At 41.1% G+C, this 26,378-nt stretch overlaps 6 protein-coding genes across 10 annotated transcripts; 4 read left to right on the forward strand and 2 right to left on the reverse strand.

Annotated features, from left to right (window-relative positions):
• Positions 1–495: 495 nt before the first annotated feature.
• On the reverse strand, positions 496–2,590 carry LOC100233148 (uncharacterized). The gene is made up of 3 exons (NM_001142876.1): positions 2,419–2,590; positions 2,015–2,241; positions 496–1,936 (listed from the first exon to the last, which is right to left on the reverse strand). The coding sequence occupies exons 2-3, from the start codon at positions 2,215–2,217 to the stop codon at positions 667–669; spliced, it is 1,473 nt and encodes a 490-aa protein (NP_001136348.1). The 5' UTR covers positions 2,218–2,241; positions 2,419–2,590; the 3' UTR covers positions 496–666.
• A 315-nt stretch (positions 2,591–2,905) lies between these two features.
• Positions 2,906–7,545, forward strand: LOC100677827 (protein GPR107). 2 transcript variants are annotated; one of them, XM_003424532.5, is made up of 10 exons: positions 2,906–3,616; positions 3,695–3,805; positions 3,894–4,057; positions 4,135–4,286; positions 4,713–4,930; positions 5,025–5,158; positions 5,233–5,500; positions 5,581–5,853; positions 5,935–6,107; positions 6,195–7,524. In XM_003424532.5, exons 1-10 carry the CDS (start codon positions 3,527–3,529, stop codon positions 6,343–6,345), a joined length of 1,734 nt encoding a protein of 577 aa, XP_003424580.1. In that variant the 5' UTR covers positions 2,906–3,526; the 3' UTR covers positions 6,346–7,524. The 2 variants fall into 2 exon arrangements, with proteins under 2 accessions (XP_003424580.1, XP_008215838.1); XM_008217616.4 differs by having other exon boundaries at positions 2,916–3,616; positions 6,183–7,545.
• A 117-nt stretch (positions 7,546–7,662) lies between these two features.
• On the forward strand, positions 7,663–9,804 carry LOC100124171 (probable G-protein coupled receptor B0563.6). Its single transcript, XM_001608007.4, has 5 exons — positions 7,663–7,953; positions 8,020–8,169; positions 8,628–8,905; positions 8,987–9,253; positions 9,345–9,804. The coding sequence occupies exons 1-5, from the start codon at positions 7,731–7,733 to the stop codon at positions 9,513–9,515; spliced, it is 1,089 nt and encodes a 362-aa protein (XP_001608057.1). The 5' UTR covers positions 7,663–7,730; the 3' UTR covers positions 9,516–9,804.
• An 81-nt stretch (positions 9,805–9,885) lies between these two features.
• LOC100124172 (frequenin-1) lies at positions 9,886–17,726 on the forward strand. Its single transcript, XM_001608009.6, has 7 exons — positions 9,886–10,314; positions 11,758–11,782; positions 11,863–11,911; positions 12,007–12,096; positions 12,168–12,246; positions 12,335–12,423; positions 12,580–17,726. The coding sequence occupies exons 1-7, from the start codon at positions 10,251–10,253 to the stop codon at positions 12,757–12,759; spliced, it is 576 nt and encodes a 191-aa protein (XP_001608059.1). The 5' UTR covers positions 9,886–10,250; the 3' UTR covers positions 12,760–17,726.
• On the forward strand, positions 13,071–22,422 carry LOC100124173 (luciferase-like). 4 transcript variants are annotated; one of them, XM_031931628.1, is made up of 8 exons: positions 13,071–13,372; positions 19,562–19,693; positions 19,782–19,989; positions 20,425–20,900; positions 20,987–21,164; positions 21,239–21,463; positions 21,548–21,777; positions 21,861–22,191. In XM_031931628.1, exons 1-8 carry the CDS (start codon positions 13,100–13,102, stop codon positions 22,020–22,022), a joined length of 1,884 nt encoding a protein of 627 aa, XP_031787488.1. In that variant the 5' UTR covers positions 13,071–13,099; the 3' UTR covers positions 22,023–22,191. The 4 variants fall into 4 exon arrangements, with proteins under 4 accessions (XP_031787488.1, NP_001153321.1, XP_031787489.1 ...); NM_001159849.1 differs by lacking the exon at positions 13,071–13,372 and adding an exon at positions 18,133–18,266 and having other exon boundaries at positions 21,861–22,189; XM_031931629.2 differs by lacking the exon at positions 13,071–13,372 and adding an exon at positions 18,134–18,266 and having other exon boundaries at positions 19,761–19,989.
• LOC100124174 (zinc carboxypeptidase) lies at positions 22,108–25,818 on the reverse strand. Its single transcript, XM_001608012.6, has 5 exons — positions 23,818–25,818; positions 22,982–23,506; positions 22,598–22,888; positions 22,432–22,516; positions 22,108–22,352 (listed from the first exon to the last, which is right to left on the reverse strand). The coding sequence occupies exons 1-5, from the start codon at positions 23,974–23,976 to the stop codon at positions 22,144–22,146; spliced, it is 1,269 nt and encodes a 422-aa protein (XP_001608062.2). The 5' UTR covers positions 23,977–25,818; the 3' UTR covers positions 22,108–22,143.
• Between the last annotated feature and the right edge of the window lie 560 nt (positions 25,819–26,378).

Genomic DNA, 26,378 nt, shown 5'->3' on the forward strand with positions numbered 1-26,378 from the left:
AATCCACGTGCTGCCGAGTGTAACGCGCGGAGCTGATTATTGTCGCGAGAAGTGCGTTATTATCATTGTTATTAAGCTCGTTAACTATTACGTCTATTACCTACATCGATTTCCAACCGGCTCGTAATACGTTACAACCATCGTCCCGCGGCTTATTTCTATTCTCTTTCGTGCACTAGGAATATATCTTTTCTCACCTCGTCTGTATTAACGTTTCTGCTAGCTAAACAGAGATAATTTGCCCATTAGAATCGGCAAAGAAATGATAATAAAATCGATTCGCGATTTGCGCGAGAGACGCGCACGCAAGCGAAACCGGTTTTTATCCGCGCGTCAAATCGGAGAACAATTAACATATAGATTCGCCCGAATAAAAAAAAAACCATGATGTATCAAAATGCACTCTATATACTATAATATCATCGACATTACCGAGCTTCCACCAAAATCGCGCGTTACACTTTCGATTCGTGGAAAGAGCTGCTATACTTTTACTTTTTCTTTTAACTCGACTCTTTATTGTTCGTAAAAATCGCCTTACAATCGTTCTCTTTCTCTCTATTGTGCATTGCGTAACAGTTGCCGGATTACACCTCCGCTACTTACATTATATCACAATTTTTACATTTGTACTCCGTTTACATGCAGTCAATCGAGAATTTATTTTTACAGCTCCGACGCGGACGACCGAAGTTGGACCTTAGCGTATACACCCTTGCAGCCGCTGTCGGCTATCAGTATCTCCTGTCGAATGTTCTCCATGTCAGTGTCTGTCAATTTAACGTTGCTGTAGTCGGCCGCGTCATTTATGCACTTGATCAGAGCTTCGCTGCTCATCGACCTGTAACTTATCAGAGTCGGCTTCAACTCTCTCTCTTCAAAAGTCCGCTCGATCAATGAGATGGATTTGCTCAGATCTAATGTCTTTCGCAGATGCTCGTCCGTTTCTTGCGTGTTGAATAGCGCTATCGTAAGAATACAATAGCCTTTTGCTTTCTTTCTAAGCTTGTCGGCGAACGCAGCGGCGTCTGGAATATCGTCGGTCTTTAAATTTTCCAATCTTATTATGTTGCATCGACATATCGATAACGAGAAGTAAGCTTCGTCTTCTTTGTTGATGAGTGGCGGGAAGACATCGATTGAATTAGCACTCGCTTTTATTCTGTTCTTTACTATTTCGGCGGTGTATGATTTTCCAACTCCTATTCCACCGACCAACGCAAGCACGTCGAAACCAGTCTCGTTATTTTTATCTCTGAAATATTTGGCAAGTTCATCAATCGCGTCTTCTTGATCGTAAATACGATTTCTTAAATCCTCGGAAATTCCGTCGAATTCGAATCGAGGACTGCAAAACTTTTTTGAAACGTTTTCTCCACTGAGAAAATATGCCACGCAAGCAGCCACTATGGAAAGTAGTACTATAAATGAATTGAATGACAACCAGGAGCATATTGTGCTTTTACTTTTCTTTGGTTCTTCTCTAACTAGACATCTCAGTCTTTTTTTTAGCTCAGTAGTGTCAACATTATTCTGCTTAGTACAATTTTCATCTGAATCATTTTTTTTCGCATTATCGTCAGAGGTAGTTTTATTTTCTGCTACATCATTGTTTAAACTAGATTTTTTTATGCGTGGTAATGGCTTTTTAAAGGACAGGTCAGATTTATCACCTGAAACAGTATGTTGTACAGGTTCATGCTGGTAAATTTCCTCAGTCGGTTTTTGCCTTCTATCAACTAAAAGATGTGGTGGTCTTAAGATCATCTTCCACAATCTGTTATCGAAAAGTACTGGATTTGATCGTTCAAAAAGTTTACGAGGAGGAGATTCTGTTTCTGGCGAACTATCACTTGTTGGAATTTCTGGTAATATTGGAAATCTCATTGGCCTTCTAGGCTCAACTTCTTCATGATCAGACTTTACTCTCCATACCCTATCCATACAAAAGAAAAATTAGCAAATCACGGAAATAACACATGTTTTTTATAATGAAAATGAAACGTATGTTTACTTTGCTCTTAACCTATGATCGTAAACCTCCTCACAGCTATACTCTTTTCTTGAAAGTTTGTTATGTCTACAGGGGTATGAATCACATATGTGTTCAGCAGTAAGCGTCTTGGTTTTAAACAATTTAGAATAGCTAGATGATTTCATTAGCCTGCACTCATCAGGCGAGGGGCTCCGAGTGAGGAAGCACTCCTCTCCATCCATTTCATCAAAAAAGTCAAATTTCTTCTGGAAACATTAAGAAACGTTGATAATGTTATCAGAAAGTACATACATACATAACCTCTACAAAAATTCGACCAAGTTTGCAAGAAAGAAAATTGACATAAAGGTGAAGAATTTCTTGGAAAATATAGCACTGATCTGTTTTGCTGAGGTCAATTGTTCGATTAAGTACATACTTACTTAGTATTAGTAAAAAGAAACAAAATAAGCATCCGTTGTTGTCACATGGATCAGCCGCAATTGTCAAACAAGCCGACAGAAACCGTTATAGGTATTAGAATAGTTTTACACTTTCGATCTTCTGTATAAACGCTAATCAAAGCAATCTGAGAAGGATAAAGGATTAGTCTGCAAAATTTATCAGCAATCTGTAAGCAGTGCAACCACCTGTATAGGGATTATTTATAGGGCCTTATAAGTTATAATTAGTATCGCAAGTTATATCGCAAAATCGAAAAGATGCTCAACAAAAAAGCACGCCGAATACTTTATAGCCGTTAAAACGAGTGATATGATAACTCTATTAAGTAATGAATATTTTTTTTTTGCGAGACTTGAGATTTTTTGTTACTATTGAACGTTTTAAATTTGAATTTTAGCGGACTAAAATTGACGGACGGTTACGACGACGAACCGTTTGAGGACGGCATATGTGACCCGAATAACTGTTTATTCTTTTTTGTTTGTTTAACACCACGTTTAACGCATGTTCAAGAAAATTTTTAGGTTTTTGATGTGGGATCAAGATGTGTTACATGGTTAACAACCGTTATAACGTAAAAAATTATTGCCAATTCAGCGGTTGCTACAGTTAAAGTTCGTGACGCACAAATCATGGGCGAATGGACGATCAATTTTTAATCTGTCTTACTGCTGCGCCATCACTTAATATCACGGCAGCACTACACCACTGCAGTGTCCACGACAGATATACTTGCAAATCCCAAACAGTGACACACGGCGTACACGTTGAATCGTCGACCGTGTTTTACTCCTGGCAACTAATTTTCCTGCATAATTGACAGATCTTGAGGCTCAAGTTCACACGGATTCGTACTAGTATTGCAGCATATGTGGGCACATCAGTTTTCCAGGCAAACACTGCCGCAGTGATAGAGTGAGATTAATCATCGCGAGTGTGGCCCATAGCGAGGGGTGGAGTAGTAGCAGTACACACTCATTAAACAATACAGCTGCAGTCAACACTTGAGTCTCATTGACGGTTTATCGAATTTTCTCGTAATGTGAATACTTTTCTACAGTACTGAGCAATCCAAGTGCAGCAAAAATGAAGCCTAGATTTGCACTCACTCTTGGACAGATAGTCTTTTTCCTTTTACATTTCTCTTCAGCAAGAATTCACAAATTTGACATAAGGGTATGCACATTTATGATCTACTTATTAATGTATCTATGGATTATAGATTTTCACTAATACGTTGCAATTCGTTCACAGAATGACTACAGACGCATTATATCGCTCAGTACCTTTGGATTCTACAAAGATGGCATTCTAGATGTCAATTTGATCAATTTTAAAGCTGCACCATTCGATGAAAATGCTGTGGTAGGAAAACTAATCAAATTTATTATGCTTATTTTCTATCTCTGTTTTCTCTGTGCATAAACTATGCATTTTATATTGTCAATTATAGTTTGGATTCAGCCTGGAACGAAAACACAGTAGCGATGCTATGAATCCTTATATGGACAGTCATGATAGGTGCCTTCTTCAAGGTGCACCCAATACCAAATCTGATTATGAGCAAAAAGATGAAACTGCTGTCATATACTTCACGTTTGATTTGAAACATTTAAAGTATGTAAAAAGCTATTATCACTTCTGCAGAATAAATATTGTTAGACTGGCTATAATCAATTTTTTTCATATTATAGATTAAAAGTGAATTGCAGTAGTAATGTACATTCAGTGCATATTTATCAAAACTCAACTGCTATACGAATTGAGAGAAATAAAAGAACTCTGCCAGGAAGATTGAGTGATACAGCATTGTTTCCTCGCAGAAAGAGAGATTCGTTTCCTCATGGTAAATAAAATGAATTCATCAATTTTTCTACTTCAAGCAATGAATAATGAAATTTTGACGTGATAACTTCACAAGTACTTAAAATCATTTAGTTTTATAATTGACATAAAACTATAGTATATAATTATACTCCGACAACTATTGAGTATTTGCAATCATTATTCAAATGTTGCATCTTGGCCAGTTTTCGTGCACACGTGATCGATCTTCTGTTCTATTTTTATCCTACAACGCAAAAATCGATCGCGCCAATCAAAGTTTTGAAGAGTTGTCCTCAATTATGTAAATTAGTTTGTTCGTGATTTTTCTTTTAAATTTTAAATAAAACATATAAAAGATATTATGGATTATGAAAATAGTTTTTACGAAAATAGTCGTTTTTCTTAACAACATGGTTAATCATCTTTTGAAATTTTAATTTTTTAGATATTGAAAAGTCTGACAATATAAATATGGGAGCTTCTTTTCAAGAACCTAGTGCATGTTTGCAAAAATTGCCAATGTTTGTTAAAGAAGTCAATAGTGAAAAATACTACAACACCAGCTTTGCCATGTATGTTGCCAATGAAAAAGAAGAAGGACTGTACAATTTATACTTTCATAGTTGTCCTAATTACAAGCAACGTGTTTCGGTAGACTTCTCGGTAATTATTATTTTTATTATTAACATTATAATGAATCATATTTTAATCACAACAAATCTAAATCTAAAATTGTAAAATTGATATTTTTTAAAAGATGGAAATAAGAGAAATTAACAATGACAATTTTCTGAGTGCTGGTGAAATGCCTCTGCCAGAACTTTACTTCATGATGGCGCTTCTATTCTTTTTGTCGGGATGTTTTTGGGTCTTTATTCTTAAAAATAGCAAGTAAGTTGAACTTGTTTAAATTATTGATCATATAATAAGAATACAACTGACATTAACCGTGATTCTTTTGACAGGCACTCAGTTTTTAAAATTCATTACCTTATGGCGGTTCTCGTTTTTCTCAAATCGCTCTCTTTACTGTTTCATGGAATCAATTTCCATTTCATTCAAACAAAAGGCGAACACGTTGCTGCCTGGGCTATTCTTTACTATATCACTCATTTATTGAAAGGAGCCGTTTTATTTATTACAATAGTTCTTGTGGGCACTGGTTGGACTTTTATCAAACACATTCTAGCAGACAAGGATAAAAAGCTGTTTATGATTGTCATTCCACTTCAGGTAAAACTTGAGCTTAACTGATGATATTTCGTGTGTCAAACAAGATAAATGTGATAAACAATGAATATTTTCGTATTTAGGTATTAGCAAATGTTGCAGAAATTATAATCGAGGAAAGCGAGGAAGGTGATGTTGAGCATAAGAGATGGCGCGATGTTTTTATTTTGGTTGATTTGGTTTGTTGCGGTGCAATAATGTTCCCTGTTGTTTGGAGTATAAGACATTTACAGGAAGCAGCGCATATGGATGGCAAAGCTGCTGCTAATTTGCGTAAACTAAAGCTCTTCAGACATTTTTATATCATGATAGTTTGCTACATTTACTTCACTAGAGTGATAGTTTACTTATTGAAGGTAATACTTTGTTCAACCTTCTCGAATATTATTGATATAAAAAAAATTGAAACTAAGCTAAATTGAATTCTCTTTATATAGATAACTGTACCATTCCAATATGAGTGGTTGGACGAGATGTTTAGAGAAATGGCTACTTACGTATTTTTCGTACTAACTGGTTACAAGTTTCGACCAGCATCAGCAAATCCGTACTTCACACTTTCTGCTGAGGAACTAGCTGAAGCGGGAGATGACGATGAAACAGATGTTGTGTATGTACAAAGCGAATGTCGAAATAGTAAATTTAAACAGAAACACTTTGTTAATTTTTAAAAAAACTATCTTAGTTTATTTTCTAGCGTATCGGGAAGCAGCGGCATAACTGAGGGTCTTAGCAAAGTCAGCAAAGTAGTAAAAGTCAACAGGCCAATAACGTCAGAAGTGCCATCTACTCAAGAGGAAAGGGATAATCTAATAAGTAAAAGGGAATCCTCGCACGAATACGACTGAACGTATATTTTTTCTATTCATAAGAATGTGTGTGACCATTTTTTGATAAATATGTTTAATGAAACCTTGCGCAGAAAAATTATTCTGTCAGTTTCGCCAATGTTTGATACACGAGCGGTAAGCTTAACTCGAGGGAACAAATCTGTTATGATAACGCTTTTCGAAGCGTTTTCAGTATATTTATGTATTGTGTTCTATAAAATTATTAACACTCGGAGTGACTTTTTGGAGCTGTGTACTAACTCGAGTTATACGAGTCTTTTTGTGCTCTCGTACAATACTGAGAACAAGAATTTTACTCCTTATAAAGATAAAATGCGGCATTTTCAGACTGATAGTGCGACTTTTTCTGTAGACAAGTGTAAAGTTAGAATCTCCTTTAAACACTCCTTGAAAGCAATGTTACATTCGGTTTCTATTGTTTTAAGGGAAACGTATCTGTTGAACGACAGTTTCCGTAGAAAGCAGTAAACGAGTAACGCATAAGCAGATAGTTAATATAAGACTAGTTTGACATTATGTTGCGCTTCTCATTCCAAACGGTTTATGTCTACCTAAAAATGAAAAATAACGATAAGACTTTGAAAACGTGTTTGCTACTTTCACATCAGATCGAAACTCAGATAAAAAGATATTTTACCTATTATAATAGCTAACATTCCAAGTATCGGTATCCGATCTATTTGCAGTAATTGGAAATAACGCAAATCTTTGTAGCAGAACATCTGCTGATTTTGTGATAAAACTCGCACGTCTCAGTTTACAGATTACAATGCTACGCTGTGAAAAACGATTTTTTATTTTCTTCGCAATTACAAACAAAAGGGGTCTTTCTTACGCCAGGATATTTCGATGCGATAGCAAGCTGCATTTCTATATCACTCAAACGATAGCGTACATGTAGGAACTTAGTCGTTTATATTTTTCTTGAATTTTCCAATTTTTATAGATTAATTGTATATACTTGATATTGCTATAGCGTTGTAATGATTACTTAAAAGAATCGCTTGCGTGTATAACGTTGTGGATATTGGTTTGTATGCGTTTTTCAAAAATTGGCGAAGTGATCTAAAAGTTGTGTATCATAATATGTATAGAGAAAGAGAGAGGGAGAGAAAGAGCAAAAATCGAGCGTACAAGTGTAATAATTTGAATTTGAACGGATGAGTCGTAAAAAAATAAAAGGCAATGGAATTGTGATTTGTGCTTTTTTATTCGTTCATTGCCGGCTCCGGCCTCCTCTCAGATCAATAACATGAAAGCCGTTTTGCGGCCCGCATCCGGCGATTGTCGGCGTGTAAGTGATGCCATCGAGGCACAGGTGATAGCATCGCAGTGTCAAGACAATTGCGCGATCGGGTAGGTATACACTAGTATGTATTAGGATGAACGAAACTGCTGCCGAGAGTTTGTGCGTGAGCTCGTCGAAAAACCAGAGCGACGGAGTAGTAGACGACGACGAGGATGTTCGTATAAGCGAGCTTAGAAAAATCAGCTACGGCTTCATTATGCCGACGATCTGCTTGCTCGGGATAGTGGGAAATGTGCTGAACCTGGTCGTTTTAACGAGGCGCAATATGCAAGGCAGAGCTTACATCTACATGCGAGGTAATTATTACATCTATGATTTAAATTTGCGATTCATGGGACTGATAATATGTGTATGACTTGCAGCGTACTCGACGGCTTCGCTGGTGGCGATATCGTTCTGCATTCCGTTCGCGTTGCGGGTACTGATTGCTAAGGAGAAAGGCGGCTGGACCAGCTGGTTTCAAGCTTTCTACCACGTCCATCTCGAGCTTTACCTCGGCAACAGCTGTCTTGGTCTTAACGATAACTAAACACTTAAAGTGACGAAAATATTTTTTAATCTATAGAAATTAAAAGAAATAGTATATCTTGTATAAACAGCGGCCGTGAAATTTGCCCGAGAGGCGAGGAGGTTTTGCGAGCCAAAGGATATCTACTGCAAGCACAAAAGATCGAGAAAGCTACTTGATTTTGTCACCAAGCCATAAATTATTAAGAAAATGACGTCATAAAATAACGTTATTTTTTGTTCCAATATGTGACACGTCCAATCAATTATTTACTGACGTCATTTTATAACGTCATTTAATTACGTTTTTTTAAACAGGATTTTGCTGTTCTATTTTTATACAAACGCATAATAAATAATGACTCTACAATGGTCGTATACGTAGGTTGAAAAATATTTTCGGCATTTCCAAACCCGTAAAAAAAATTAGCGTAACATAAGGTGTACTTATACAACGGTACAGGTGTATGCGTGATGACGTTGCTAGCTCTGACGGTGGAGCGTCACTCGAGCGTCTGCAGGCTGCGACCGACGTCAAACTTGGCTGCTTCGGGGGCGACGTTCCAGCGGGGACTTTCACCTCGGTTGACGCTCCTCCTGTTGGCCTTGGGCACCTTCTTCCTCTACCTGCCCACCATTTTCCGAGCCGAAATGAGCAGCTGTATCTCGGCTCGGCTCAACTACCAGCGACTCTACCAACAGCGCGATAACCGACCACTGCTCCAGTCCGCCTTCTACCAGGTATCGTATGCATATAGCATATATAGGTTTACCGCAACTATGCGGAGCGGTTGACTATAGATGCGAGCGCGCGAGCAACAGGTATACCAGGTAATGCTGGAGCTGGTCTTCAAGATCGGGCCGACGCTGCTGCTGGCAGGTCTGAACCTGCGCATAATGCTGGTCTACCGGCGCGCGTGCAACAAGCGCCGCCGACGACGACAGAGCGGAGGCGGTTACTTGGCCGAGGAGCGCCGGCTGATGCTCCTCCTCGGGAGCACCAGTCTGCTTTTCCTCGTTTGCGTCAGCCCCATGGTCTTTCTCAACCTCACCCTCAGCCAGGATAATCTAGCTCACTTTGCCTACCAGGTGAGTATTTTATATTTCACGCTGCTGATACGAATCATCCGATGTATGCCTATATTTGAAAAAGTTTTACGGATACTTATCCAAATCTCAGGTCTTTCGTGCGCTGGCGAACCTTCTCGAAGTGACCAACTACTCGCTCACCTTCTACATCTACTGCCTGTTTTCCGAGGACTTTCGCAACACCCTCCGGCGCACCTTTACCGGAGCGTCGTCAGTCGGCACCTCGATTCAGCAGCAGCGAACCCCCAGTCCGATCAGCTAAAAATAAAAAAACGACCATCATCTAGCAGCACAAAGCCTTTTCCTTTTTAATGCTCTCTACTCTCATAACGCCAATGATTACATACACTTATTTATTCTCGAACGGCGAGATAAGGCGCGATTAGCGTTTCGCGTGCGCGCCTTTCGCAGTCGAGAGAGTGAGAGAGCCTCTCTCGCATTCTCTCGACTGCGAACGAGGGGTTGGATTAGCATATCAGCCGATTAGCGCCTATGCCTCCCGCACGTCTGCGCTGCGCATGCGAGGCGAGCATCAAAAAGAGTAGTGGTAGGGGGTAGGGGGATGCGTGTCTGCTGCTGCTGCTGCTGCTGCTGCTGAGCTGCTCGAGAGCGCGCGAGCCGCGAGTCAGTCCGACGCCCAGCGCCGCGACGCTATGACGCCAGGGGATCGTCGACCGCGATCTGTCCCGCGCGCGAGCTCGCAGCAGCAGCCACAGCAGTCCGACTATTAGCTGGTTGAGGTTTTATGAATGAAAATTCCGTCCGAGCCGCGATGCTGTGTCATTGTTGCACCGGCAGCTGCAGTTTCCTGCCGTCGTCAGCTGATCCAGTACCGCATCATCAAAGCTAGACTGAGATAGATAGACGTCTATCCACGCGCCCGAGTTGTACATACAATACATATACATACACATACGCATACGTACATACATACATACATACATACATACATACAGATAATACGTAAAGAGAAGAGTCAACATAGTGGCCATACAAGATGGGCAAGAAGAACAGCAAGCTCAAGCAAGACACGATCGACCGGTTGACCACAGACACGTATTGTGAGTATCCCTCCATCGCACATCGGACGCGAGCCAGCCGTGTACATAAGGCAGATAAAGAGAGAAGAGCCTTGCGCCGCCTTCGTCTTTATTAGCTTTCAGCTCTCGTGTCGCACATGGCTGCTCGTCAATCGCCTTGAGACTCCGCATCTCTGCGTGTGTGTGTGTGTGTGTGTGTGTGTGTGCTGCAGCTAGCGTTTATCGGCGGCAGCAAAGAGAGGTGACCGCTGATGTTCTGTGGTCGCGCGAGCGCGCGCTTCTCGCATCGATCTTGGATCCTCGTTAAAAAGCTCGTCGTATATAACAAACGCAACGCTGTGTGGACATACATCGTGCATTGATTTCGCGCCTATATACCCGCGAGGATTAAAAAGTTAAAGTCGGCAAAAATTAATTATTCAGCGAGAGATCGTGCGCGCGGGCGACTATAGGCAGAAAAAGAGCTATGCGAAGAATCGAGCTAGAGCGCCACCGCGCCGCTGCCTGCGTATAAATAAATGTATACGCTCCTCTCTTTCTCCGCAAGTGGAACGCATTGTCTGACCGGGATATTTAATTCGGTCGATCCGCACTTTTTTTCTCTTTCTCTCTCTCTCTCTCTCTCTCTCTCTCTCCGACTCTCTTATTCTCTCTCTCTCTCTCGCTCTCTCTCTCTCTCTCTTCGACTCTCTATACGTATGGAAGAGTGGAAAATCGATAGCTGCTGGTAGCGGTGGTAGTAGTAGCAGACGACATACACACTATACATACGTATACATAGAGATATGAGCATCAGACGAGCAAGTAGAAGAGGAGCGCGTTCGCTCAGACCGATGCATCGGGGGAACTAACTCGCGTAATTGAAGAGGACAAATTGCTCGTCGCTGATGGCAATTACGACGAGCGACACTACGACCGTCCTCTTTCGGCGCGCTCGGCAGATAACGAGAAAAGATAGTGTAGCTAATCCAGTTATATCGGCCGGCTGCCGCTTGATGAGAATAACAACCGTATAGCGGGCCTATTTGACTTATCGAGATGGATCCATTTGTGAGACATGGGAAATTTCGGGGATTTGGGTCAATCCGGCCAAGGGGGAGTCTGGATTATACACGTATAGACATTCATATACGTGTATACCAGAGTTCGCGCGGCGCACGTGGCGGCGGCTCACAGAACAGCCGAATCGGAGAGAGAGAGAGAGAGAGACGGATCGCAAGACGCGCGACTCGCTCGCTCGCGCTTTTATATATATATGTGTGTGTATATATATATTGAGGAGAAAGAGAGCAAGAGGCAGGAACGTCATAAACTCTCGGATATTTTTACAAGCCGACATCGATCCTCCGGGCGCATATATCTGGAAAAGTCGCTTTTATAGATGTCGGCGAGCTGACTCACTCGCGTACTTTATGGATAACGCCTGTAAAAACCCTCCTTAAATTCTCTTTTCGTCTTTTTCAGTTACCGAGAAGGAGATCCGGTCATGGTGAGTTTCTTTCCTTTTCTTATCGCGGCGCAATAATATTCCACTTTGATTTCGCTCTGTTCCCCTTCCGCACAATACAGGCACAAGGGTTTCCTCAAAGACTGTCCGGACGGGCTGCTAACGGAGCAGGTATGTTTACGTATTCAATTGATACGCATCGGCACGATTTGTCAGTATAGGGGCTGGCGTATAATAATGTACAATAATTCATGACTTTCCACCAGGGCTTCATCAAGATCTACAAGCAGTTCTTCCCCCACGGCGACCCCTCGAAATTCGCCTCGCTGGTCTTTCGGGTCTTCGACGAGAATAACGTGAGTATAAAATACAATACACAGATTCTCTTTTTTGTATCGTTACGATGTTACGCGCGCTTGTCACGCAGGACGGGACGATCGAGTTCGAGGAGTTCATTAGAGCGCTGTCGGTGACGTCGAGGGGCAACCTGGACGAGAAGCTACACTGTAAGCGGTCTCTTTTTTTCTGTTGTTTCGCCCACGGGCTATAGTTGTAGAATCAGTTGAAAAATAAAATTCAATCGCACGATTGCAGGGGCCTTTCGACTCTACGATGTCGATAACGACGGCTTCATCACGAGGGACGAGATGTACAACATTGTCGACGCGATCTACCAGATGGTGGTAAGTCGAGAGTAGCGTAGTATATTAGAATGAGGTATCGCAGAGCCGACACACAAATATTATACCCAACGAACGAGTCGCGTGGTGGGTGTACGTATATATCTACATAACGGCGACACCGGTTGGGCGGGGCGCTCGCCATTTGCCGTTTTCCAGGGTCAGGCGCCGCAGGCCGAGGACGAAAATACGCCCCAAAAGAGGGTCGATAAAATCTTCGATCAAATGGACAAGAATCACGACGACAAGCTGACCCTCGAGGAATTTCGAGAGGGTAGCAAAGCCGATCCAAGGATTGTACAGGCCTTATCGCTCGGCGGCCCGCCCATAGACGGCTGATGACTACTTCCGCCGCTATTCCGCCTAATGCCAGTACTTCTTTTCGATAAAGCCCGCCGACTCTGGCTGCTCGGCCCAAGGCCACCGCCACCCCCTAACGACTCGTCTCGCCGGAAAATGAGAGAGAGAGAGATACGCCAGCTATGCATAATTAACGAGAAGAGCATCTTTATTTTCGGAGCCGCACCGCCGCCGCCACCGCCGCCGCTGCAGCCAAGGAGGAACCACTGCGGGAAGCTGTGTGTATACTCTCGCGCTTATCGATCGGCGCGAGCCGCCCTCTGCTGCTACTCATCTCTCCCTCTCGCTATATACACGCACACTCTCTCGCCCACCTTTTATGCGACTCTACCCCCCTCCTCGCGCACCCGCACACCTACACACTGCACACACAACTGTACACGCCTCCGCTGCTGCTGCTGCTGCGGCATTTAGTCTTATTTCAGCTGTTGACCGGCGCTGCATTCACACTACTGCGATTACGCGCGCGCGCGCGCTCATTCATGTCGCTTCGACACGGCTGTGTACGCTCTATATGCGCGGCAATCTCTTTCTCTCTGCTCTCCTTCCGAAGGGGTCGGAAAAGAAACTAGGAAAATTCAGGACAAACGAGGCAAGCCAGTTAAACTTTAATAACTGTCGTTCGCAATATTTCAGGAGAAATTTAATAAACTTTCCGTCCGTGCTTGAGCGCACGCAAACACACATACACACGCGCGCGTACACACGAAAGCTCACAATCGATACCATGCTCACTCCGCCGGAGCATCTATACATACGCTTATGTATGATCCTCGCGCTATACTGCGCCGTGTACTATTGAAAAAAAGCTCGGCTTGCGACGAATTTTAAATCTTCGCTCTTTCCAACTCCGTTCCTCCCCCCCAGTCCATATAGTATAGTCGTGTAATTGCTGCGCATCCGACAAGGACGCTCGTGAAAACGAGCTTGCATTATCTCTTCTCTCTCGCGCCCCCGCTTTATAGTCTGCACGCTTATAGGCAGCTATTCAAATGCATCTCCCGCGACTTATATAGACACACACACGCACACACACAGCTACAAAACGACTTGTTTCTTTTTTTCCGCTCGACTTATTCTTTTCTGCTTTTCGAGGCCACACACACTTCTTCTTCTTTTCTTCTTCTCCTTTTCTTGACTTTTAATAAATAATCTCTGTGTGTTATATGCTATGACCGTTTTTTTTTTTCTGGCGCGCGCCACATCGCGACTGTAAACTCGCTGAGCAAAACGATGCGGCAGTGGTATAAATAATTATTACACACACACACACACACACATGCCTACAAGTGCGCGCGCGTATAGAACTACTCACGGCGTACACACTTAATTGACTTACCCAAAGCGAGCTTCGATCCGATCTACTTCGAACATATTCAGTCAATTTCTATTATAATATATCGCGCGACGAAGAGCCAATGTTATCGCGCTTACATATACTCGTATAGGCGAGTCGAGAATGCACGTTTATATGCCTGTAGAAATATGAAAACCTCGTCTCGGTATGTATAGTAGAGTTCAAAATAAGCTGCGCGCGGGCTTCGATTCCATCCAGAGATTCTTGATACATTTTATAGCGTTATTAGGAAGCGCATATCGCATAACATTCTATAATATTGTCGTTTTCTATATACTTCCCTCTCTCTGCTGTGCGCCAATCGCGTAGGCTTTGCTTCGTCCTATATCAAACGTACGTTACACATCGTTCGAGGAAAGTATATTGCTGAAAGCGCTACAAGTTCATCAACATCATTTATCGAGCCACATTACGGTATATACGTATTATACACGTCTATACTGCGCACACACGTACACCCACTACACGCACATAATTTATAGTATTACAGTCCATTTCAAGGCGTTTTTACGATTTATAGAGGGCAGAAGACCTGTCTCGTAAAATTTATGCCGTGAAATCCAGGGAGATATATTGGAGCGCTAACACAAACACGTATACATGAACACGCAAATTAACCTTGTTGAAAATCTCTCGAGATGTTAGGCCCGAAATCATTTTTTAGGAAATAGTTTATGTCGTTGTTGAGCAATATAACTTTAATTTTTATACTTATATTATATCGAGGAAAATAATTAACACCAATTCGATGAAATATACTATATATATATACGTATACATATGACTTTGGCGTTGCGTATTTTTTCAACTTATAGAATTGAGCTTCTCTATATAATTAAATACAATCATAATATAAACATATAGTGAGCATTGTTACCGATAGCGGTTATTGACAGAAAACTGATAATCGTACATAAGCATGACTATACACGTTACGAAGCAATTTAATACATGTAGGATACTATGATAAACGTATCTTATCACAAATGCAGAGGCTGCTTATGTGAATTCGCTTTTTTCTGCCCGCAATGAGTTGAATAAATTTTACAATATATACTTAATACTTTTATGCGAAATGACGCGTAAGAAAAATATACGAAGATTTTCTATAAAGACGCACACTCTCTCGATAACTTAAAAGACACAGCTCTTAATTCTGCACAAATGTTTAATAACGATTTTCCGATCTATCAGAACAATCATCATTCCGAGTTTTCTTCAAAGTACTATATGAACGTAGGATAGTAAAATTGAATGTGAAATCCAACGCTTTAATTATCGATATTCGACTCTAATAATATATCCGATGCAGTTGAGTACAACTGCTTTTGATTTCGTATAGAACGCACATAGCTTAATTCGTTATACTACTACGCTAAGGATAATCACTTTATATAACTCTAATGATGTTAATGAAAAGAAATTCTCTATATCACATCGTGAAAAGAATTACATTTTTCAAACGCTGAATATAGAGTGGCAATAATAAACAAGATCGGAGGTTGCGCAAGTATCACAGCGGTACGAAAATCTAATTAGTCCAGTTTACTCTTGATGAGAGTATCGATCGTGAAAACGTTAAAAATACATGCGGAACCTTACTGTCGAACTAAACAAGTAGTATATACGAATTCGTTTGTTTTTTTAACATCTTAAAACGTTTCTTATGGTTACATGAAAGTAAAAAATTATATCTGGCAAGCGGCATTTATCACAATTCGTAAACCGATGGAATAGATGTCGTATCGAAACAAAATGAACGCGTCCAAAACATCATTGAACATTTATGTTAGATCATTGACAGACGTAATTTCTTATTGTTTTTTTTTAAGTCCTGGCTGATGACGTAATAACGTAAGTTTTAAATGAAAAAAAAAGTATATAAACAAACTGAGTGGGTGTACTGTACATACACCTCGATGTCATTGTACTTTAAATTACATAGCGACAGAACTGATTATGATATAGCATTAAGAGACGATAAGTAGTCCTTTGAAAGATATGAAATTCACGGTGAAAATTTATTTTTTGCTCGAAAGTAGACTATGTCTTTTATTTGTAAGAGATATAAAAAAATGAACAAAAAAATGGTTTTAAAAAATAAATCCTGAATCTCCGAAAACCTACATAAATTGCAGCTACGTACGTACCCTATCTCTAATCTCTCTGACATTCTACACGTATCTCAATACAATCTATTAAAGTTTTAACGACAAAAAGGTTGGCAAATTTTCGGCGTGTGTTGCCAATGAACTCGACTTGCGATAAAGAAATTTTCCTGTCTATAAAGCGCATCACCTACTGTTACAAAACTTGAACTTGAACTTGATCTTGAACTTAAATTAAAAGTACTTACGCCTATAGGCATTGGTAAAATAACACAAACGTGTATTATTATAATAATAATCAACAATAATTCACGATCATTATTTTATAAACTTTCTGTGATAATTATTAACAATCAATAAGTAACGGCGAATGGTTATAATTAGAAAGCGATGAAAACATACATATAATACCGACGTTGTGATCTGGATACTTATATAATATATATATATATACACATAATATATATTTAAAAAAAATGAAAAATGTTGCATGCTAATAACAGATAATAAAGTTTCTGAACACAAATTATATTGTTAAATGTGCTGCTGAGGAAATTCGCGTTCCTACCATTTGTATAAGAATTTGTCACAATGGTTGTTAATTCGTCTAAAGCTAAAAAGTATTCGGTTACATTGTGCACGAACGCAATATATAAATTGTACATTGTAGGTGTAATGCTCGATTGATATACACCCAAAGCCTTGTTTCCGATGTTATCACGCGTTCTTGGCCGCACCTACAACTGCAGAAAATTTTTATTACAAGAAAAAAGAACAAAGAAACAAAATGTAACGACGACCTGGTAATAAACAGCTTGGAAATTGAGCTTTTTTCGGTACAGTATAAAGTGTTCGGAATTCCATGCGTCACGATGATGGCTGTTGCAACTGCCGTCTGTGCGACACTGGCAATGGCAGTACAACGATGTATGAGCGACGATGACAATGAGAGAGTATGGAATGGAAAAGCGAACGAGAATAAGCAATGTCAGTGTCAGACAATGATGCAATAACCTGAAGCTTTTTAAGAGCGCCAACATGACTAAATAATTATATACACCTGACTGTATAGGATAGTAGAGCTGCTGCCTCTACGCGGTAATAGACGAGCTGAAAAAAGAAGCTGATGAGAGCAAAGCACATCGCGAGAGAGAGAGAGAGAAAGAAAAATGTATAACGCTAAGCAAAGCGAGAGATGCCCTATCCTCGTGAAATAAACGCCGTGTCTTGCTAGGAGATAATCGTTCTAGTTTGTTACGCTAATCTGTTAAATGTTGCGCCTTCTACGATTGTCAGCGATGACGATGGGCAAATTAAATGATGAAAACAAAAACAAATTATACCTTTGAACGTTGCTCGTTTTAAACAAATTATTAAGCGCATTGTTATTTTTTATGGTCCCATACATTTTTTCTAAACTATATTGTAAAACACACACGGTATGGTGACGACGTGTATTAATAAAAATCATTTTAAGCTAAGCTATGTTTTGTGGTCTTGATTGTCTTACGCGTCGTTTATTTTTAATTTTTCCCAAACTTGTATAGTATTCGAAAAGTTTCCAAAAAAGTACAACATTGTACTTGATCCAGTAAATCATTTTATTCTTTTTTTTAGTTTTGTTAATCTTTTGATCCACACAAGTTTGATATATATTATCTCATTATCTGGAGCTGGCGCGAGCAATTGTAAAATAATGTAAATAATTGAAAGAATAATGACTTTATCAATTTTCGAAAGAATCATTAAAGAAATGCGCGCTGATAACATTTGTGAATGCTTAATTCAATAAGCGAATCTGCGTTTCCCTTATCAGAATCTGAAAAAGTAGATTTATAGTGACTCTCTTGTTGTGCCTTAAAATAGCTTAAGGCCGGCTGCACGCATTCAGTCAGTTTAAGCCTCGCGACCTATATACACCATACGCCGTGTACACGAATATCGCAGACAACTGCGTGTAAGAGAACCGGCAGGATTGAAGAGCTACTCGGAGTAGTGCATTCCAATAATTGGAAAAAAAGGTAAAAGTTCGTCGCGATCGATCATGCAGCGGTAGAATTTTTGTTTTCAAGTAGTAGAGTGTAAATAGAAAATCGGTCGCCCGCGTCGTACTCTCGAGCTTGTTTTGGTAAAAGTGTAGTGTGCAGCGAATAATGCGTTATTAGTGCAGCTGCTCGGGGTTCCGCAGTTAGCGCTTCACCCGAAACCTCTTCATTTTCTCATTAGAGCGCTGCCGCCTTTTGCTTTAAGTGTCTTGCTCGTTACCGTGCAGTTTATTTCTCACAATAGGCCTGCTTCTTCGCCGAGTAATGTAACTGAAATTCGCTCTTATAAATCTATGCAATTATCGTTTGAAAATATTATTTTCTTTTTTATATCATGGTCGATTGTCTTATACGAAGAATAAAAGCTGCAGCTGTGTTCTTGTAATAAATCAGATAGTATTTCTATTGACTGTTGATAGATATAGCGAATTAGAGCTTTTTTCATAAATAGTATTCAATATATTAAAGTTCAATAATGCCCAGTGTTATATTAAGTTACTATTCTACTCGGCTATTTATTAGAAGTCGAGCTTATTTGTATTGTGTTACATGTTCTCTAATGAACACACATCACTGTATATCTCGATCTAAACAGGTACCAGAACAAAGTCAAAATCCAAATCAATTCTAACTGCATAGTCGTGTCGCTTAATAATAGCGCATGTCAGTAATACTTCGAAACAGGCAAAAATTACAGAGATGATTTGCCAAATAATAGCTCATCACTATAAGTATATAGGTGATAATTTGATCGTGACGACCGCGCGTGGTGGAAAACGGTAGAGAATGACTTGCCAGCATCTGCAGTATCTAGGAAATCCACGATCTGTCGCATATCCTCTTATTATTCTCGGAGGAAGCGAGTAGCCATTAAAACTGTAAAGACCTATAAGTATCTTACAAAATGAAAGGAAAATCCTTCAGTTTCTTCTGGTCGATTCAAGAGCTCGGATCGCAAGTTATTCTTAGTTGAAAACATTTTTTCCACGTAAAACTAGACAGCGGTGACCATCGCACGATGACAGATAACGGCAAAGCAAACGTAAAGATCTATTTTTTCTTCAGGAAAAGTTTGATATCTCTATTATGCTCTATCATTCTCATTCTATCACGTATCTGTTTTTATGATAGATGTATAAACCATATCAGCTCTATCGTGCGGTGTTATCATTAAAATTTTTCCTCTGAACTACAGTATAATTGTAGCGATATATATGACGGAACGTCAATAATTACGTAGTATAGTAAAAAACAAACTGTGTTTTTCGCAGAACAAGAAGGCACCCTTCACGATCGAAAATAACGTGATCATAGGTGCTAGTGTACCAATGGACGCTTCGAGTTTCGACATAGGAGCCGTGATTTTGAAGATATTCAGTGATCATCCAAAGCATGTTGCACAGGTAATTCGAACCTTTGAAATTATCCAGTTGCGCGTAAACTTTGTGTTTACTGTAATTAACATTGAAGTCGTAAAAACGTGTAACACAGATCGAGGTCAAAACTGGCAAGGAGACCCTTTACCAGGACATGAAGGACGCTACCATACGTTGTGCGCTTTGGCTGCAAAAGCAAAATATTGGTTCCGGCGATGTTATTGCAGTCTGCACGGAAAATCAGCCCGACTCTTACATACCTTGCATTGCCACCTTTTACGTTGGCGCTGTTTTCAATCCTTGGCATCACGAAGTTACCTTGAGTATGTGATACGCGATATCCGAGAATTTTACAAAAAAATATCACATCTTGCAGAAGTGGAATTGAGTTGGAACAATTTTTGTTTTCTTCGTATGCGAATCAATTTTCTAATACACTCGTGACACACTTTTTCATGCAAATCAAACTTTTTTATTGAACACAGCTACGTCATTGTTGGAAAAATCTCATATGTCATCAGAGAAAAAGTACAGGAGAAGAACTTCAATTTAACAAAAAAAATTAGGTAAAAAGTTGCGTCCGACAATCACTGCGTTTCAACCGAATCGTCTAATTTTCAATTTGCCGCGTAAAGCATTGTTTTGTGTCACAATTAAGATGTGTCTTTTTTGCGTGAAATGTCTCGTACATACGCATAGTTTATCAAAAACTAATATAGTTATAGACATACTTCACTTTACCACTTTCACACGCACAGAAACCGCCCAGTATCTGATGAGCCTAACCAGACCAAAGGTGATGTTCTCGTGCGAGAGCGCATTGAAGGTACTGATGGAGGCCGCGAGGCTGGAAAAAGTTGACACGAGGTTCATTGTTTTCGGGAAATACCCGGAGATGCAAAGTTTGAGGGACACAATGCGACTGCAAACGAACGAGGAAGTACGAACCTTTCAGACCCGATCGATCCAGGCCGACAACATCGCCATGATTCTCTTCTCCTCGGGCACAACGGGTATGCCGAAGGGCGTCACACATTCCTATAAATCACTCTATCGCAATATATCTTCCTTCACTATTCTCGGCGCTAAAAACTCCATCTCTCTATGGTACTCGTCCCTCTACTGGATAAGCGGGACTTTTTGCATGCTCCGATCGATACTCACCAGGGCGACTAGCATTCTGCACGAAAACTTCGATCCCGAAGAGACTTGTAAAGTTATCGAAAAATACAAGGTAAGTACGCACGCGCAGTATTTACAATCATCTAATTTCATTTAATATTAATTGTCATCGCTGTTAACGCGTTACGATCGTCGCAGGTCGATTGGTTCTTCATATCGCCGAGCGCCATCAATCTCCTGTACAAATCGAACGTTTTGCAAAAGTATCGGCTGAAATCGCTCGAGGCGCTGTTGACCGGAGGCTCGAAATTGAGCCGCGAAGTCATAGAGGGTTTGAGGAAGAGTCTCCCTCACGCCGGCGTCGCTCAAGGATACGGTATTGATCGTTACATGCGATTTTTTAAAATCTCGCGTGTCACACAAACAAACGTATAACACAACTATTTTCAGGCATGACTGAAATCGGAGGACTCGCCACGATTCAGATGATCAACTGCAAGAAGAGCGATTCCGTCGGATTCGTCATACCGAACATTCAGTTGAAGGCGATCGACGTCGCGACCGGCAAAGTTCTTGGACCAAACGAGGTGGGAGAAATTTGCATGAAGTCGCCGACGCTTATGCTCGGTTATTACAAAAATCCCGCTGCGACGAGGGCGACGATCGACGATCAAGGTAAAAGCGCTTGTTGCCGCACACGATATAGTATAATACTCGATTTATCAGCTGCGTCAGGTGAACGATTTTCTTCTACGACAGGTTGGTTGCACTCGGGTGACAAAGGATACTACACCGAGGACGGCGAAGTCGTTATCGTCGACAGGCTGAAGGAAGTGATGAAATATCAGGGACACCAAATCTCACCCCACGAAATCGAAGAAGTGCTCATGAGACACTCGGCCGTTATGGAAGCAGCAGTGGTACCGGTTCCGCACGACGTGGATGTCGATTGGCCTATGGCTTTCGTGAGGAAAGTTCCGGGTGCCAAGGTCTGTTACGCGACGAATGTGTATTTTTCTAGATAAAATTACACGTGTACGCACAAATCAGCATAAACATTAACTATTTGCAGGTGACCGAGGCGGAACTGGTGCTGCTCAGTCAATCAGAACTGGGCGAGGTGAAGAAACTGAGGGGTGGCGTCAAATTTGTGGACGCAATACCCTACACCGCGTCGGGAAAAATCAGTCGGAAAGAACTCAAAGAAATGGCCAAATTGGCTCACAACAAATGACGTGCAATAAGTGTTATTGTATAAAGGACGTGCATTTCTGCAGGGAGTAGATATAACATAAGTGAGAAAAAGAAGTATAACATTATAAGTTTATGAGGATCGAAAAATCGAAATAAATTTATTATTGGCCAGAAGTCTTGGGGTAACCAAGTTTCAGGGCTTCTTTGAACATGGCTACGAACGAATCGAGAACCTCCTCGCAGTTGGGAATGATCTGATCGGCCGGAAGAATGAAGCCGTGCTTTCCGGTGTCGCGGAGTTCGTAGGTGAAAGAAACTGGTACCTTCAGGGTGTCCTTGACCCAGTCCATCGAACTGCCGCTCGCGACGTCTGGAGGCGAAAGAAGCGTTTAACAAAGTGTATTATTACACGTACACTCATATAAATGAAATACAAGCTAGACACTTACAAATCGTCTCGGCGATGTTTCCAGTTGTGTACTTGGTACCGTACCTCTGGGCCAGGGCGGTGATGGCTTTCGTGCCCATGGCTTTCTGTTGGGTGAACCGAATAGTCGTAATTATAGATTAATATATTACATAAGAACCATAGTATAATGCAATGGTTGCACTCACGGATTCGTCGTAGTTGTCGAGGTGCTCGGTAGTGTGTCCGTAGGGGAAGAGCAGAAGCTGCGAGTAGCTGTGGAAGGATATGTAGGCGAAGAGTTTGCCCGAGAGCGACTTGATGAACCCGGACATGGTCCTGGTCTCGATTTCGGAGAAGGCGCTCTTTCCGGCGTAGGTCTCCATGCAGGGGTTGCGGCTGGCGCCGCCGCTCATCCACTTGAAGCCCCAGTTACGGTTGGCGTCGGCTCCCTTGCAGAGTATTCCGCTCTTCGACAGAGTCTTGCGCCAGAGTCGGTTCTATTGACAACAGAGAGAGAGATCATTATTTATGGTGCTAAATCGCGCGGTTACATGAATATATAAGCTAGCAATTCAAATTAGGAGACTGACGGAGGTGTGGGTGTAGACGTAGCCGTCGGGGTTGAACGACGGGAACATGTACCAGTCGTGGGACTCGGCGAGTTGTCGGACCTCCGGTTCCTGGCTGTTGAGGAACTGGTCGATGAGGTAGGTGACGGTGGCCGGCGAGATCCACTCGCGGGCGTGGATGCCACCCTCGACGAAGACACCGGGTTTCTCGGAGCCGAAGCTCAGCTTGACGCCGCGGATCTCGCGGCCCTGGTAAGTGCGTCCGCCGACCAGCAGCTCGACGTTGTCCGGGTGATCCTTGGCGAGCTGGTCCATCCAGGCGTAGATCTGGTCGAGCGTGTGGTAGCTCGTCCAGCCGAAACTGCCGGCCTGGCGGATCTCGCTGCTGCGCTGCTCCTGGTCGATCAGCTTCTGGACGTCTTCGACGTACATGTCGTAACTCATGTCCGTCGCGTTCATCAGCTCGGTGAACTCGTCCAGGTGGTCAGGCGCTACCATCAGGTCTACTTTGCTAGAGACGAAGCTCGGTCCGATCCAGTATGAGTACTGTATGCAGAAACGTATGAGTATGTCGATTATAATTAATAATTGGACAGTTTTTAATGTAATAGTAGTTATATAAAATAATCTAAAATGTTTGACAATGTGATAAAAGATGCTGAAATGAGGCATCTACTTTGTAATATGCAATATTAAAGGAAGTATCCCAGTGAAACCGTAAAAAAGAGGTTGTATCAGGGTTTTCTTTTTTATAATTATAATATTATAATCTTCAATAATGAGCAATATTGTTTGTGAAAAACAGGTTTTTTCCATAGAAACTATAGGAATAACATTATAAAAATAGTTATACTCACACCGCCAGCATTGCTAGTATCCTCGAGCTGCCGCAAAACCTCGAGCTGTTCCAAGGACGACGGAACGATCCTGAAAACCTGATAGTTCCTGAAGCTCGCCTGCTGGCAGTAAGTTCCCGTCGCGCTAAGCGCAACCAGCGCTATCCACGCGAACAGCATCCTACTGGCTCCAATACTCTTTTACTGTTTTATATACGATACTCCAAGAGTATCCGGTGCAGTGCAAATAAACCCGCGAGTATAGCTAATTACCCCTCGTACACACAATGCCAAGTAGGAGACAGGAGATCGGTGTCGCGGCTATTTATCCGTCCCGCTGGATAGCCCCACTCTTTGGATATATATATATAACACTCGGGTTCGTAAGCCGCGGGCTCGAAACACACAATGCCGCACACCAACGCTCTAACGACTCTCCGCACGAGTATTGGTAAAAAATCGTAGCAGACGTTTACTCAATCTCGCTGCAGCTATCCTAGAATAAGAGATCGTTTGGCGGCGATCAATTTTCACTGGAAGCGCGCGCATCTTATCGGCAGTGCCCTATACCGATCTCTATCGCCGCGTCGCATCGTCACGATCAGCCGGGCGAATAAATGTCATGGATTCGCATTGAAATTCGAGGCTGTCCCGCGGCTATCAACGTAGGCTAAGTAGGTTGTTTAAAAAAAATCACGTAGAGCTGATTCGAGTTGGGAACTCTCGAAGGTTATTTGTTCCGGCGAGGAAGCACTGCGCGCGATAGATAACGCGATATACGGGCTGCGCCTTGGGAATAGCAATTTGCAGTGTATCTACCTATATGTGTTTGTGTGTATTGTATGCAAGAATTATATACAAGAGGTAGACATTCCAGAATGGACGGTAAAAAAATTCAGCGGCATTTCGTACTTCCGCCACTTGGCTTCGTTATTCCTAATGTAAAACGCCGGTTGTGCGGCTATAACACTTTCATCTTGACACTCTCGGCGGCTATGTGTATTACCACACCAGCGTCATACTCGACGGATCGGCCGAGTTATCTTTCGCGAATTTATTGTAAAAGTCACCTACTCTCTGGTTTCGTGGTATTTTCTTTCTTTGTGTTATTCCTTTTTTATGTGCATCGGAAACTTTCACTAATGGCCCGGCGCGATCTTTTTGTAATAAAATTGCGCCTGCGCGCAACGTACAGGTTTATTCTCTATTCACTTTTATTGTTATTATGCTGGTGTGTATTATAGATCCAGGACAAATCTTAATTTATTATGACTGTATAGAAGTGGGCCACGCGCGAGTGCATGTATGCACACGATTATAAATAGCTCTCGTAGATAAAGCCAACAATTAAGACATTATATTAAAGCCGCGGTATCGAAATCGCCGCGCTTTTGTTCTTCCATTATACGGCGACCTGCGAAATCGATTAGCCGAAATCAGGGTTTTTTTTATGAGGGTCGCGTATGTAAGGATAAGTGTTATATATATATAGATACGGATTCTAGAAAATGTTATCGCGCAAATGTCTGTTTTCGAGCGAAAATGGTCTGACGTTGTTTTGGTAAACATATTTGTTAATTAATTTATTCGCGGATAGATATGATGGTTAGATAATTTAATACAATGAAAGATTATCTCTTATACGCACGATGCGATTTGATAATATCATTTTGTCAATTGTCTTTGTCAACTGCGGCAATAAATTTGAACGAAATGACATTCCAAGACTGGCGTGTTCTTGGTTGGTTCTACGCTTTTTAAGCAACTTCGATCAACAACTAGATTCAAAGGAACTAGATTTTTTTATACCTTAAATATGGTATACCGGAAGCGAAATCTATAGAAAAACTGGAATTCAAACTCTCGCTCGTGAAAATGTATGCCGAGATGAGCCGATGTATATTTTTACTTTTGAAATTACAAAATTTTACTGGATATAATCAGTCTTTTTATACTTTTGCGCACGAAAGGTGCCCAAAAGTCCATTACAATCGAAGAGTGTGCGAATAATCGCGCGGATCTGTTATATGCATACAAAATATGATAGTTTATAATGTGTGTTTACACAATATTAAATTCTAATTATATATTTCTGAATTTTATAGCAAATTGTTCTGCTTGAGATATATAGCCTAGGTATGTAATAAAGGTGGTAAATAAGAAATTACAACTGATACATTTTTAATTGTAAAACAACTATAACCATACTTATGCTAGCTTATTGCATAATTATATACAAGAAGTAAGTATATAAGGATTAGCTCGCTATCGCACGGCCTATACGTGTTGGCTGCCGGCAAAGCAGACGCGTTGGCACAATATAATCATAATAATGGGTGGAGGAGGGGGGGTCCAATATCTATAGACACAGCTCACTGAATTTGAACGTAACTATTTCTAGTTCTTTGACCAGATATATTTGTAATAATGTTTATTAGTTCGTAAAATTAAATAAAATGTCGAATTAATGAATTTATTACTTGTCACAAAAAATCGATAATTTGCATACGATATAGATTTGTTCTAATCGATAATGTCAAATCGTTTTTTTTTATCAGTCTACAAGCCATCGCATTTCTAAT

The sequence above is a fragment of the Nasonia vitripennis genome, chromosome 5, assembly GCF_009193385.2.
Source record: "Nasonia vitripennis strain AsymCx chromosome 5, Nvit_psr_1.1, whole genome shotgun sequence".
Classification (NCBI taxonomy): domain Eukaryota; kingdom Metazoa; phylum Arthropoda; class Insecta; order Hymenoptera; family Pteromalidae; genus Nasonia; species Nasonia vitripennis.